At 50.1% G+C, this 13,906-nt stretch overlaps 1 protein-coding gene and 1 non-coding gene across 2 annotated transcripts in view; both read right to left on the reverse strand.

The window, feature by feature from the left end:
* The window catches only part of TTLL4 (tubulin tyrosine ligase like 4), a gene marked incomplete in the record, with an annotated part of 43,120 nt that overhangs the window by 7,240 nt on the left and 21,974 nt on the right, over window positions 1-13,906 (reverse strand). Inside the window, 10 exon segments of the mRNA XM_027768338.1 lie at window positions 1-65; window positions 440-568; window positions 790-872; window positions 958-1,149; window positions 1,979-2,055; window positions 2,414-2,524; window positions 2,990-3,114; window positions 8,413-8,476; window positions 8,808-8,917; window positions 12,422-13,904. Of these exon segments, the coding sequence (XP_027624139.1) occupies window positions 1-65; window positions 440-568; window positions 790-872; window positions 958-1,149; window positions 1,979-2,055; window positions 2,414-2,524; window positions 2,990-3,114; window positions 8,413-8,476; window positions 8,808-8,917; window positions 12,422-13,904 (2,439 nt within the window).
* LOC114006181 (small nucleolar RNA SNORA42/SNORA80 family) lies at window positions 5,589-5,718 on the reverse strand. Its single transcript, XR_003547935.1, has one exon. It is a non-coding gene; the product is annotated as a small nucleolar RNA SNORA42/SNORA80 family (small nucleolar RNA).

A 13,906-nucleotide genomic window follows, 5' to 3' on the forward strand; every position in this document is an offset into this window, starting at 1 on the left:
TATTGACGCTGTAGTTGGTCAAGTGCATGAACTTGTTGCTGAGGCTCTTCATGGAAGGGGAATATCTGGAAGTGAGGACAAAAAAGACAGAATGGATGTGGTGAGATAGCAGATGGAGAATGGGCCACATCCGTCCCCGAATCCTGAGGAGAAAAAGGAGAAGAGGACAGATCTTTTCCAAGTCATGGGGCCTAGGAAGTACAACAGTGGGCAAGCATGGCTAACCCCACCTTTATCCCACATCACCTGCTGGAAGTCTCCCTGGATTCGGCGACGTTCGGAACCTCCTTATCTATATTACTTCCCAGTGCCCGCCCTTGCTAACAAAACCTACCAAAACAGCTGTTATTTTTTCCTGCTTGGTGTCCTCTAGCTTCCCTCCGCGTTTGGCGATAAACCCCCCACGCCGTTAGGGTGGCACCTCACCACTATCACATACTTGCAACTGGCAAAGCGGACGAGGCCGTCTGAGAAGAGGTAAATCCGCAGAGGATCGTAGGAAGTGACGTAAACATAGATCCGCAGATCGAACTTGCTGCCGCTGATGAGGTAGGGTTTGTGCAGATACCTACACAGGGGAAAGGCAGCTTCTCATCTGCCAGACGAGACAGGGCTGGGTGGGCCATGAGCCACGAGGTCAGCTGACAGTCCAGGGTAAAGCCCTTAGAGCAGCCGGTGAGGAAGGCCTTTGGCGTTGGGGAGCAGAGGGCAGCAGCACTCTGTAAGGAGGGAGCCCTGCGGCTGAGGGGAGGAGATGAGGTGAGGGCTGTGAGCTGGAGAGAGGCTCACCTCTGTACCAGGAGGGGCCTTCGCTTGGGGAGCTGACTCCACTTGTGAATGACCTGGATGCCAATGCCTCGTGCTGACGCTGGCTAGAAGGCAAGTGCAAAGGGGCTGAGATCTTCTCCGGCCCGAGTCTCTCAGACCATGACCTGCTGCCCACCGCCACCCACTCACTGGCTTAACGATCCACTTCTGGCGGCTGCTGCTCTCCCATGCTTTGCGCAGGAGCTTGGCGTCCTGGGGCAGGATGAAGGACTGGGGGAAGAAACTGAATTCCTTCTTGCCGAAGCGGCTCTGCATGCGGGACAGGTTCCGCCACAGCCGGTCCTTCCTCCCAATCTGGAATGAGCCTGGGAAGTGGTTTAGCTACAGAAGAGAAGAGAGGGCAGAGGCAAGACCATGAGGAAGGTAACGAGACTCACTGTTCAACTTCCTGAGCAACAGTCCAGCTCCTGTTCCACGGTATCATCACCTCCCCGTGGTCCTTCAGTATCCAACTGCAGGCACTTAAAAGAGGACCAGAACACTAGCCGAACTCAACAGTGATCAAGACAGATAGGACATTCGGGACCAGCAGATGGCAGAACAGTTACATCGCTAAACTCCCACATGGCCGGCTGTGGTTCAAGTCCCGGACCCAGAAGCTCATGCTGGGTGCATGTGCAGGTGTGCCCAAGATCCTGGGAGGAGAATGGAGAAGGGATTGCAGCAAGGCTATCCCCCACCATCGGGTGATTTCTCTTTTTCGCTTTCCTTCTCACTGTCTCTCTCTCTCTCTGGCAAGTGTACACACCCTAAGGTAAAAACTTCTTTTGCCTTGAGTGCAAAAGAAAAGCTGTTAAATCTTTTTCCGTGGGACAAGGACAGGAAAGTTCCTGGCCTTTATTAAGTCTGGAGGGAAGAGATTCATCCCTTCCAACATGGGACCAGGAGTCCGCCTTACACATGCTCGGCTTGGGGACATGTGCAGTGATTACGGGGGAACTACATACACTGCAGACAGTGCACCGTGAGAGACATTAGTGGAAACCGTGTCTCTGAGAGGCTGCGACTCCCTGCAGGTGAGCAGGAGGTGAGAGCCTTCCTGACCTCGCCATGGTCACCCTCCTTTTCCTGCACCCCCCCCACCCCTCCTCCCACCCTCCTCCTGGTTTAGTCCCAAGTCCAGGGGAAACGGCTCTTCTGAAAGGCCTACCTTCTGATGCTCCCGGATGGATCGGAAACTAGCAGACTTCATGTGGTGACCCCAGCAGCCCAGCCAGTCATCATTTCCTGAAGAAGGCGCATCGGGAGGCAGCCCTGCTAGCAGTCCCGTTCCTGGGACAGAAGCCCAGAGGCCCCAGAGATCCACTGGGCCCGGGCACAGCTCCCAGACTTGGTTTTCTAAGTGTTGTCATGGAGCTGTCCTATGTGAGGTCCTGGGGCCCAGGGTCGGACAAGAGCCCTCTGTCTCCCAATTCCGAGCAATAGCCCCCAGCGGGCTTCCAAGCTTTGCCCCCCATGAGGAAATCTCAGGACAGGGTCCCTGGCTGCCACCCCAGAGCAGGAGGTATCTAGGGCCCTCCTCTTACCCAAAGTCCATCTGTTGGGGCAAAGAGGACAGGAGCTCCCAAGGAAGCAAGTGACTCACTCTTGCTGATTTTAAAGTGGGACCGTCCTATGGTCTGCTTAACGATGTTGGGGGTCACCGTGCTCATCTTCCACCGCAGCAGCTTCCTCTGTTCCCAGGGAAGTTTCTCCACTGGTGAAAGGCAGGGGTGAGGAAGGATGAGGGCGGCAGGGGTGGGATGAGAGGGAGGAGAGCAGGAGTCACAGTGAGAAGACGAGAGCGGTGGTGCTGCTGTCCATCCTTCTCGGGTGGGCAAGCCACTAACTACTGCTCCAGATCAGGGGTTCAGAGGAGCGCTTTGGGAAAGAAGGGGGGCTGTGCCGGAAGGAGGAGCGAAGCAAGGACAGGGGTTGAAAGGGGAAGGAATCAAGGTCAGAGGGCACCGACTAAGCACGAATGAGGGGGGCTGAGAAGGGTCAGCTAAATGACAAGAAAAGTCTCTGCTTTGGAGACAAGCAGGTGGGGAACAGAGCAGTGTGACAAGCCCTGTAACAGCCATCCCAGAAACGCTCTCCTACCCACAGCTACCTCCTCCCAAATGAGCTAGCTTCCTTTTCCTGGGGGCTCTTGGGGGCTTTGACACTTGGCCAAGTTTACCTCTCTCATCCCGCGTGCCGAAATAGATGGTAGGGGGCACGTTGGGGAAGAGACTGTAGATGAGGGCTGGTCGGACTACTTTTTCATGATTGGAGAGGGGTTTGGTCAGAATCTCCGTGCAGTTCCTGCAATGAGAAACAAACATGTGGCACAGCAAGGAAAAGCAGCTTGCCCTGTCCACCGTCCACACCAACCAAGGCATGCAAAGTTCCTCTTCCTCTTAGCCCCAACTAAGGCAGGGCTTGACATCAAAAGAAAAAAATAAAGTCAACCACAGTCTGGGTACTCTACAGGTTGGGCAAGCCCTGGCATACAGAGCTTGATTCTAATTTAAGAAGGGCCAGCCAGGTGGTGTGCTGGTTAAGATGGCTGGATCCCACGTGGCCTGAAATCCCAGATCTGGCAGCTGAAAAAACATGCTGGTATGTGAGCGTGCGCGCCCCAAATCCTGAGAGGAGAATAGAGGAGTAGGGACTGCAGTGTGGCCAGCCCTCCTTGGGGGTGCTTTCTCATTTTCCTTCCCTCTCTGTCTGGATAGCACAACCACTCTAGTCTACAAAAAAATAAAAAATAAAAATAAAACAGTGGGCCAGCCCTACAGTGTAGTGGTTAAGGGAGCTGGATCCCACGAGGTTGAACACTGGGCAGTTGTGTGCCTGAGCCCAAAAATCCCTGAGGGATAGAGAAACTGAGAAGCATTGGAGGTGTGACCACATCCTGTTGGGGGGTCCTTTATTTTTCTCTCCCAATTTCTATTCTTCTCTGGCAAGTATACACACGCTCTGGCAATTTTTAAAAAATAAAATAAATTGAGGGACCAGCAGATGGCATAATTGTTATGTCACTGGACACCCATGTAATTGGACTTGCGGTTCAAGTCCTAGACCTGGCAGCTTAAAACTCATGCCGGGTGCGTGTGCGTGAGTGCCCAGGATCCCGAGAGGAGAATGGAGGAGAAGGGACTGTGGTGTGGCCATCTCTGGGGGGTGATTTCTTACTTTCTGTGTCTCCAATGAGTACACTTGCCCTATAGCAAAACTCTCTTTAAAAAAATAAATAAATAAAATAAAACAAATTGAACTGAATTAAAGTAAAAATGATGCATTAAAACAAAACTCCAATTTTCTATTCTTTTATTTTGTTTTATATTAGAAATGATTTTTTAAAAGAGAAAAATTTTAATGTTTAATATTTTAGAGGGATTTTTTTCTTTTTTTTTCTTTTTAACTTTTTGCAAGAAGGTACTTGTACTCACCAGAGACAAGACAGACAGAGAGAGAGGGTAAAGGAGAAAGCTGGGAACCAGCAGTTAGCGTAATGGCTATGTGGTTGGACTCCCACGTAGTCGACCACGGTTCGCGTCCCAGACCCGGTGGCTTAAAACTCATGCCGGGTGCGTGTGCGTGAGTGCCCAGGATCCCGAGAGGAGAATGGAGGAGAAGGGATTGCGGCGTGACCATCCCCCCTGGGGGATGATTTCTCGCTTTCTGTCTCTTTGTCTCTCTCTGTCTGTCTGGCGAGCACACGCGCCCTATAGCAAAAAGCTCTCAAAAAAAAAAAAACGGAGAAAGCACCTACTATGAGGAACAGTGACAACACATCCCTTCTCCTCCATTTCTACTTTACTTCAGGATTTGGGGAAAGCATGCACACACACCTGGGGTGGGTTTTTTCAAGTTGCCAGGCCCAGAACTTGAACTGGCAGTCAGCCATGTGGGATCCAGCTGCCTTAAGCATCCAGCCCTGGGCTAACCCAGGGATTCTCATTAATATTTAATAAAACAATATAGGGGCCAGTAGGTGACGTGGTAGTTAAGGCAACTGGACTCCCACATGGCTGACTGTGGTTCGAGGGCCGGACCTGGCAGCTTGCTTTTTCACTTTCTTTCTCTCTCTCTGGTCAATTTCAAAAAAATAAAATGAAATAATGACAATGAATTTAAAAATTAAATAATTCTGTAAAAATTTTAAAAAATAAATAAAATAACATAATTAATGAAGGAAAAAAATCTCGTACTGAGTAAGGTCCAAAGTGGCAAGAGGAACAAAGAAGATGCTGTTGAAGAATGATTCTTCAGTAAGTCGTAAAAATCCCCAGCATAGGGACCAGCAGTTGGCATAATGGCTATGTCACTGGACTCCCGTGTAGTGGACCGCGGTTAGAGTCCCGGACCCAGTAGCTTAAATTCACACTGGGTGCATGTGTGTGTGTGTGTGTGTGCGCCCAAGATTCCAAGAGGAGAATGGAAAAGGGATTGTGGCGTGGCCATCCCCCAGGGGGGTGATTTCTCGCTTTCTATCTCTGTCTCTGTCTGTCTTTCTGGTGAGCACACACACAAAAAAAAACCAGCACAAGGGCAGCCCTATAGCCTGGTGAGTAAGGGAGCCAGATCCCACATGGCTGATAATTGTTTGAATCCCAGCCCCAGAGGCTTAAGAAACATACCAGATGCATATGTACGCCAAGCCCCAACAGGATGGGGAAGTGAAGGTGAAGGGATTGGGGCTCCATTGGTGGGTGCTTTCTCTCTGTCTTTCTCTCCCTCTCTTTCTCTCTCATGAACACAAGTACCCTCTGGATTTTTTTCTTCTTCTTTTTCACTGAGCAACCTGCTTCCGGGTCAGCAGCCCTTGGGCAGGTTAGGCAATGGTTCAAAGCCATTTTGCTCTGGCATAGGGCACTGTGAGAGGCCCAGGGGAACGAGCATGCTGTGAATCCAAACTCATGCATTCCTCTGGATATTAAATTTTTAAAATCTTGGGCCCGCAAGTGCCATGGTGGCTAAGGCACTGGATCCCACGTGACTGACTAGGCAACTTAACAATCACGTCAGGCATGTCTGCTTGTGTGCCCAAAACCCCGAGAAGAGAATGGAGACGGGCTTGTGGCAATGCCATCTCTCCTGGAGGGGCGATTTCTCTTTCTCTCTCTCTCTGGGGGGAACAAAAAGTATTTGGCATGCCCTCATTTATGGTAACTTTTCCACACTCCTGCTTTCTGTCCTCCCTCCCCACTCCCCATTTCTGCTGTGCAGCATCCCACAATGACCCGTTTACAGAAGGGCGGACATTAACAGATTTACTCTGCTGGCTCCCTAATTAGAGATGAGCATCACTCAGGCTCCATCAGAGGCAGTTGATAAAATAATCTGAATTAAAGCTAGGGGACTTTTTATTCCATTTCCCACTGTTAACACTCAATGTCAGTCCTATTTCCCAATATAAAAGCATTCTCGGGCGCCAACAAGTGGTGTGGAGATTAAGGTGGCTGGATTCTACATGGCAGATTCCAGTTAGAGTCCCAGACCCGGCAGCTTGAAAATCACACTCAGCACATGAGCGTGCATGCCCAAAATCCCCAGAGGAGAATGGAGAAGGGATTGTACCAGGGTCATCTCCCCCAGGAAGTGATTTCTCATTTTCTTTCTGTCTCTCTCTGGTGAGTGCACACTCCCTAGAGCAAAAAAAATAAAAGTACTCTCAGAAGGGAGCAAAAGACCATTTAAAAAAGCCCAAGTTGGAGGCCAGCAGGTGGTTCGGTAGTTAAGGACACTGGACTCTCACATGGTCAACTGTGGTTTGAGTCCCGTACCTGGCAGCTTGCTTTCACACTTCTCCCTCCCCACCCTGCTCTGCCCTTCTCTGGTCAAATTTAAATAAATAAATAAAGTTAGATAAAATAATTCTTAAAAAATATTTTTTTTGGAGAAATTTTGGCTATAGGGCACGTGTGCCCGCCAGAAAGACAGAGAGACAGAAAGCGAGAAATCACCCCCCCAGGGAGGATGGCCATGCTGTAATCCCTTCTCCTCTATTCTCTCAGGATCCTGGGCACGCACACACATGCACCCGGTGTGAGTTTAAGCCACCAGGTCCAGGACTCAAACTGCCATTGACTACATGAGAGTCTAGCAATATAGCCATTATGCCATCTGCTAGTCTCTTAAAAAATTTAATTAATTAATATTCTTTCGTTTTGGAGAAGTTTTTGCTATAGGGAGTGAGCGCTCGCCAGAAAGACGGAGAGAGACAGAGAGACAGAAAGCGAGAAATCACCCCCCCAGGGAGGATGGCCATGCTGTAATCCCTTCTCCTCTATTCTCTCAGGATCCTGGGCACGCACACACATGCACCCGGTGTGAGTTTAAGCCACCAGGTCCAGGACTCGAACCGCGGTCAACTATGTGGGAGTCCAGCGACATAACCATTACACTAACTGCTGGTCCCAATTTAATTTTTTTAAAAGGCCCCAGTTGGTATAAATCTATCTACTTCAGAACTGTGTCTGATAGTGGGATACAAAATATCATGTAACGTGGAAAGTACCCTTGTGTGTGTGTGGGGGGGAGGGGGGTCTAAGGAACTACAAAATAACCTCGAACATAGTTTCTAAAATAACTGCTCATTACTTTTTTCCCCCCCTTTTTCTTTTTCTGGAGAGGTTTTTGCTATAGGGTGCGTGCGCTTGCCAGAAAGAGAGACAGAAAGCGAGAAATCACTCCCCGGGGGGATGGCCACAATCCCTTCTCCTCCATTCTCCTCTCGGGATCTTGGGCATGCACGCACACGTGCCCGGTGTGAGTTTAAGCCACCAGGTCCAGGACTCGAACCGTGGTCGGCTACATGGAAGTCCAGTGACATAGCCATCACATTAACTGCTGGTCCCACTGGTCATTACTTTTTAAAGCACTTCTTGAAATGATCTGCCTTTTACTCAAACAATTTCTAAGAGCCGAAGACCAAATTGCAGCCTAAGAACCAGGGTAATTTTGTTTTTGTTTTTGTTTTTAATTTTTGCTATAGGGCACGTACACTCACTAGAGAGAGAGAAATTGAGAAGTCACTCCCCAAGGGGGATGGCCACATCATAATCCCCTCTCCTCCAGTCTCCTCTCGGGATTTTAGGGTTGTACACACACATGTGAGATTCAGCACCTAACAGACAACACCTACTAGCCCCCAGGATGCTATCTTATTTTAAACGTTTTTAGAGGTTTTTGCCTTAGGGCATGTGCACTTGCCAGAGAGGGAGACAGAGACAGTGAGATATCACCCCCCAGAGAGGATGGCCACGCCACAGTCCCTTCTCCATTCTCCTCCTGGGATCTTGGGCACACATGTACATGCACACAGAGTGATTTTGAAGTCACCAGGTCCAGGACTCCAGGTGGCCATGTGAGAGTACCGTGATGTAACGACTCCACCATCTGCTGGTCCCCCCAGGGTGCTTTTAAGCCTAACTGACAAGATAGGCTTCTGGTCCTACATTGCTCCCTATTCAAAAGCTCACATCCCACACAAAAACCTAGTGAAAATGAATTATGGTTCTCAGGACTGCTGATGACTTGGGTGATTAATCTCTCAGTAACACCGAAGAGACAGAAAATGAGCATCTACCAACGATCCACAGAGCCCACACTCACCGAGAGATTGCTGCCACTGACTCGCTGGGGGAGATGGCACTTAGGGAGGAGCACTCCGAGTCGCCTGGGGGAGGAAGGACAGAAGAGTACGAGTGGAAGAAGCTGCCACACACGCTCGCCAGGCCTAGGCAGTTCTTTGAATATCCTGGCCTCGGCCCTTTTAGGGAAGCCACGGCACCACCCTGCTGCCTGCACTGCCTTTCTTGAGCTGGACGGCAGCAGGGCAAAAGGCAAGACTGGTGAGGCCGGAGGAGCCCCCTCTCCCCGTTAAGACCCCCGATGCAAATGCTCAATGTAGGCGCTAATATGAGTCAAGTGCCTGCTCCACAACTGTAGCCCCCTTCCCTGGCCCTCCATGTCCACCCTTGGCTGCAGGTGCACAGTCTTCCACTCACCCTCCTCATCTTCGTTCTCATCGTGGCTGCAGCAGTCTTCCAAACCATCCACTAGTTCTTCTTCTACATCTTCGGCCTCAGCCTGATCTGGCTGGACGTCAGTAGCTGAACTAAAAGAAAGAATCCACTCTCCAGTTCAGCCAGCTCCATAAGACAGGACGCACTTAGGTTCTCACTTCTGCATCACCTCCCAATATGTGTCCGTCCCCACCAATCTGCTCCCTTGTCTGAACTTCACAACTCATTTCTCTTGCCCTCGAAACTTAGGTCTAGCCATCGTTCCTCAACCTTACACCCCCCCATTCTGCACAGAGGCACTGTCTTCCATTTTCTTTGTGATCTCTTAGAGCAGGGGTCCCCAGCCTGTTAGGAATCAGGCCACACAGCAGGAGCTGAGCGGCAGCCCACAAAGCTTCATCTGTATTTACAGCCATTCCCCATGGCTGGCACTGCCTCCTGTCAGACCAGCAGCAGCGTTAAGATTCTCATAGGCAAGTACAATAATTTAAAAAAAAAGTGTGGGGGGCTGGCAGGTGGCCTACCATGGTTCGAGTCCTGGACCTGGCAGCTTGCTTTCTCACTTTCTTTCTCTCTCCTTCTTTCTTACTCTCTGGTCAAATTTAAATCATCATCATCATCATCATAATAAATAAACTTAAAAAAAAAAAAAGATGCTCATGAACCCTGTTGTGAACTGTGCATGTGAGGGATCTAGGTTGTGCATTCTCATAAACCATCTCCCCCACCCCTGGTCCATGGAAAAGTTGTCTTCCACAAAACTGGTACCAAAAAGGTTGGGGACTGTTGCCTTAGAACATACAAGTGCAAAATTCTGCATATAAGAAACAATCGGTGGGGGGACCAGCAGGCGGCGTGGTGGTTAAGGTGCTGGACACTCCCACATGATCAACCATGGTTCGAGTCCCGGACTTGGTGGCTTGCTTTCTCACTTTCTTCTCTCTCTGTCTTTCTTTCTGATCAAATTAAAATAAATGAATGAATACATAAGACTGAATAAAATAATTCTTAAGAAAAATAAAAAGAAGGAGACGCAATCAATGAACATCTGGTAACTGACTTCTAATATACCAAGGCGGTTCTCTGGAACTCAGAGCAAGGCCTTAGTGGACTAAGATTCCAGAAATGTAACAAAGCACAAAAAAGCAAACAACTCTGTATGTGCCTTGGCCCTGAAAGGCTGGGAGTTACTGGAAACGTGATTTGGTTTGGAATACGGAGCAAAGTCACTTGGTGTTCGGAATTCCTTATTCTCTTCTCGGGATCTTGGGCATGCACGCACACGCGCCCGGTGTGAGTTTTAAGCCACCGGGTCTGGGACACGAACTGCGGTAGACTACGTAGGAGTCTAGCGACACAGCCATTACACTAACTGCTAGTTCCTCTTTTTTTTTTTTTTAAGAATTATTTCATTTATCTTTATTTGTTCGTTTGTTTACATTTGACCTGCGAGGGACAGGGTGAGAGTAAGAGCAAGGGAGAGACAGCGCGAAAACGAGCTGCCGGATCCAGGACTTGAACTGCGGTCGGACATGTGGGAGTCCAACGTCCCTAACCACCACACCACCCGCCGGCCCCGGGGTTCAGAATTCTTATTTCTCCCCTGGTTATAACCTAAGACACGGGTTAGCAATCCTGTTCTTTAAGAGACTACACAGTAACTGTTTCTAGTTTTACGGAACATTCAGTCTGTCTCAACTACCCAGCTTTACCACTGTAACAAAACACCACCACGGACAGGAAATGAATGGACAAGCCTGCATCCCAGTAAACCGTTCATTATTAAAACAGGCAACAAGCAGAAGTTGGCCTGCCAGCTATAGCTTTCCAACTTCCGCCCTAAAGTGAAAACCAAAAATTCCAGGACAGCTAAAAAGTAAAACCACCTTCAGAGAGAGACAGAGCCCATGCCATCAGATCACAGTACACACGTATATTCTGGCTCTTAGAGCAGGGGTCCCCAGCCTGTTAGGAATCAGGCCACACAGCAGGAGCTGAGCGGCAGCCCACAAAGCTTCATCTGTATTTACAGCCATTCCCCATGGCTGGCACTGCCTCCTGTCAGACCAGCAGCAGCGTTAAGATTCTCATAGGCAAGTACAATAATTTAAAAAAAAAGTGTGGGGGGCTGGCAGGTGGCCTACCATGGTTCGAGTCCTGGACCTGGCAGCTTGCTTTCTCACTTTCTTTCTCTCTCCTTCTTTCTTACTCTCTGGTCAAATTTAAATCATCATCATCATCATCATAATAAATAAACTTAAAAAAAAAAAAAGATGCTCATGAACCCTGTTGTGAACTGTGCATGTGAGGGATCTAGGTTGTGCATTCTCATAAACCATCTCCCCCACCCCTGGTCCATGGAAAAGTTGTCTTCCACAAAACTGGTACCAAAAAGGTTGGGGACTGTTGCCTTAGAACATACAAGTGCAAAATTCTGCATATAAGAAACAATCGGTGGGGGGACCAGCAGGCGGCGTGGTGGTTAAGGTGCTGGACACTCCCACATAATCAACCATGGGTCGAGTCCCGGACTTGGTGGCTTGCTTTCTCACTTTCTTCTCTCTCTGTCTTTCTTTCTGATCAAATTAAAATAAATGAATGAATACATAAGACTGAATAAAATAATTCTTAAGAAAAATAAAAAGAAGGAGACGCAATCAATGAACATCTGGTAACTGACTTCTAATATACCAAGGCGGTTCTCTGGAACTCAGAGCAAGGCCTTAGTGGACTAAGATTCCAGAAATGTAACAAAGCACAAAAAAGCAAACAACTCTGTATGTGCCTTGGCCCTGAAAGGCTGGGAGTTACTGGAAACGTGATTTGGTTTGGAATACGGAGCAAAGTCACTTGGTGTTCGGAATTCCTTATTCTCTTCTCGGGATCTTGGGCATGCACGCACACGCGCCCGGTGTGAGTTTTAAGCCACCGGGTCTGGGACACGAACTGCGGTAGACTACGTAGGAGTCTAGCGACACAGCCATTACACTAACTGCTAGTTCCTCTTTTTTTTTTTTTTAAGAATTATTTCATTTATCTTTATTTGTTCGTTTGTTTACATTTGACCTGCGAGGGACAGGGTGAGAGTAAGAGCAAGGGAGAGACAGCGCGAAAACGAGCTGCCGGATCCAGGACTTGAACTGCGGTCGGACATGTGGGAGTCCAACGTCCCTAACCACCACACCACCCGCCGGCCCCGGGGTTCAGAATTCTTATTTCTCCCCTGGTTATAACCTAAGACACGGGTTAGCAATCCTGTTCTTTAAGAGACTACACAGTAACTGTTTCTAGTTTTACGGAACATTCAGTCTGTCTCAACTACCCAGCTTTACCACTGTAACAAAACACCACCACGGACAGGAAATGAATGGACAAGCCTGCATCCCAGTAAACCGTTCATTATTAAAACAGGCAACAAGCAGAAGTTGGCCTGCCAGCTATAGCTTTCCAACTTCCGCCCTAAAGTGAAAACCAAAAATTCCAGGACAGCTAAAAAGTAAAACCACCTTCAGAGAGAGACAGAGCCCATGCCATCAGATCACAGTACACACGTATATTCTGGCGATCTGAGGGAACCAAAGCGTTCTCCAGCTTACCCGTTATCCCCTGCGGACGAGTCCAGCTCCCTGGCTTCCTCAGGCCCCTCCTTCCCAGGCTGGCCCAGATGGATGGAAGAGAGGCGGGGAGCCACATCAGCTACTCCAAAGGGTCGAGGGGTCGAAGGGAGGACTGGAGGTTTATCTTCTCCGAGGGGCGAGGGGTCAATCACAGGTCCACAGGCAGGGCTGTGGTCGAGCCCACCGGCATGTGAGGCAAGGAGGTGAATGCTGATACGTTTGGTACAGAAGACAGTACCGTCCAACTCCACGGTGTCTGAGGCACCAGGGAACACCCGACCGGCTGGCCCAGCATCCCCCGGAGGAAGCTGCTGGCCTACCACAGGAGGTCTCCACCGCCTGCTCCTGTTCAGGACGTTCCACTGGAAGCTAGGCTTCCTGAAACAAGACTGCTCAAACTGGTAGCCTGGCCTCGGCCCCTTCTCGAAGCCTCTAGTGGTCAGCTTCCTCACAGCCTCGGTGAACCGAACCTCCTTAGTCGGAGCCTGGAAGTTGGAGCTGTCGGCCAGGCCGCAGGCATATGGCTCTGCCCCCACAGCTACGTTATTCCGGTTGTACTGGGGGGAGGCAACACTGGTGGTGGCTGTGCTGAGGGACCGGGGTGTAGACAGGGTGATTTGGGCAGTGGCATCATCCAGGACAGTACCAGTGTTCTGGGGCACCTTGTGGTCACCAGGCTGAGGTGCACCGTCTCCAGTACCCCCAGAATGGTGCCAGGAGAGGGGGTGGGCCTTGACTGAGGACAGTGGCTTCGGGCCCTCAGTGACCTGCGAGAAAGGCACTTTAGTGCTATTTGGCCGCATGAAGGCGTTGTTGTTCAGCATGGGCTTGTAGGGGGAGGACAGTGGAGACGGGATCTTCCCTGAGATGGCAGAGGCGAGGCTCTTCCCCGAAGGGTTCTCCCCAGCTGCTGCCAGTGAGAGGTATGGATCTGAGGAGGAGGAGGAGGATGCCATGGGCTGGGCCATGGGGAAGACCGTGGAAGAAGTGGCCTTATTGGCAGTGAGACAGATAGGGAGGCTCTTCTGAGGAAGAGAGAAAGGTCTTTTCTCTGATGGGCTAGAACGCAAGCAGAACGATTCCAGCTGGTGGTACGGTTTGTGCCTGTAGTTGGAGCGGCGGTAGAGCAGGGTACCGCCAAACAAGTCCGGGAGAGAGTGCAGGGAACAGGAGTTGCTGGGGCCCGCAATGACGGTGGTGTTCCCAGAGCTACATAGAGTGCCGGGGCAGAGGAAATAGGCTGGCTGGGGCGGGACACCCAAGACGGCTGGGCCCAACCCTGCTGACAGTGTCCCCACGTGCTTCCTCTCCAGCTTCCAGATTGGCTTCACCTGCTGATGGGCCTGAGACCAGACTTTGCCCTCAGAGGGTCTCTCAGGTGACGGGGCAGGCACTGAGCCTGAGGGACCACTCTGCTTGAAGCTGTTTCCCCGGCGGAGGCCAACACTGCAGTTCTGTGTTCCT

Source organism: Tupaia chinensis, unplaced genomic scaffold (assembly GCF_000334495.1).
Source record: "Tupaia chinensis unplaced genomic scaffold, TupChi_1.0 Scaffold145907_1, whole genome shotgun sequence".
NCBI classification, from domain to species: Eukaryota; Metazoa; Chordata; class Mammalia; order Scandentia; family Tupaiidae; genus Tupaia; species Tupaia belangeri.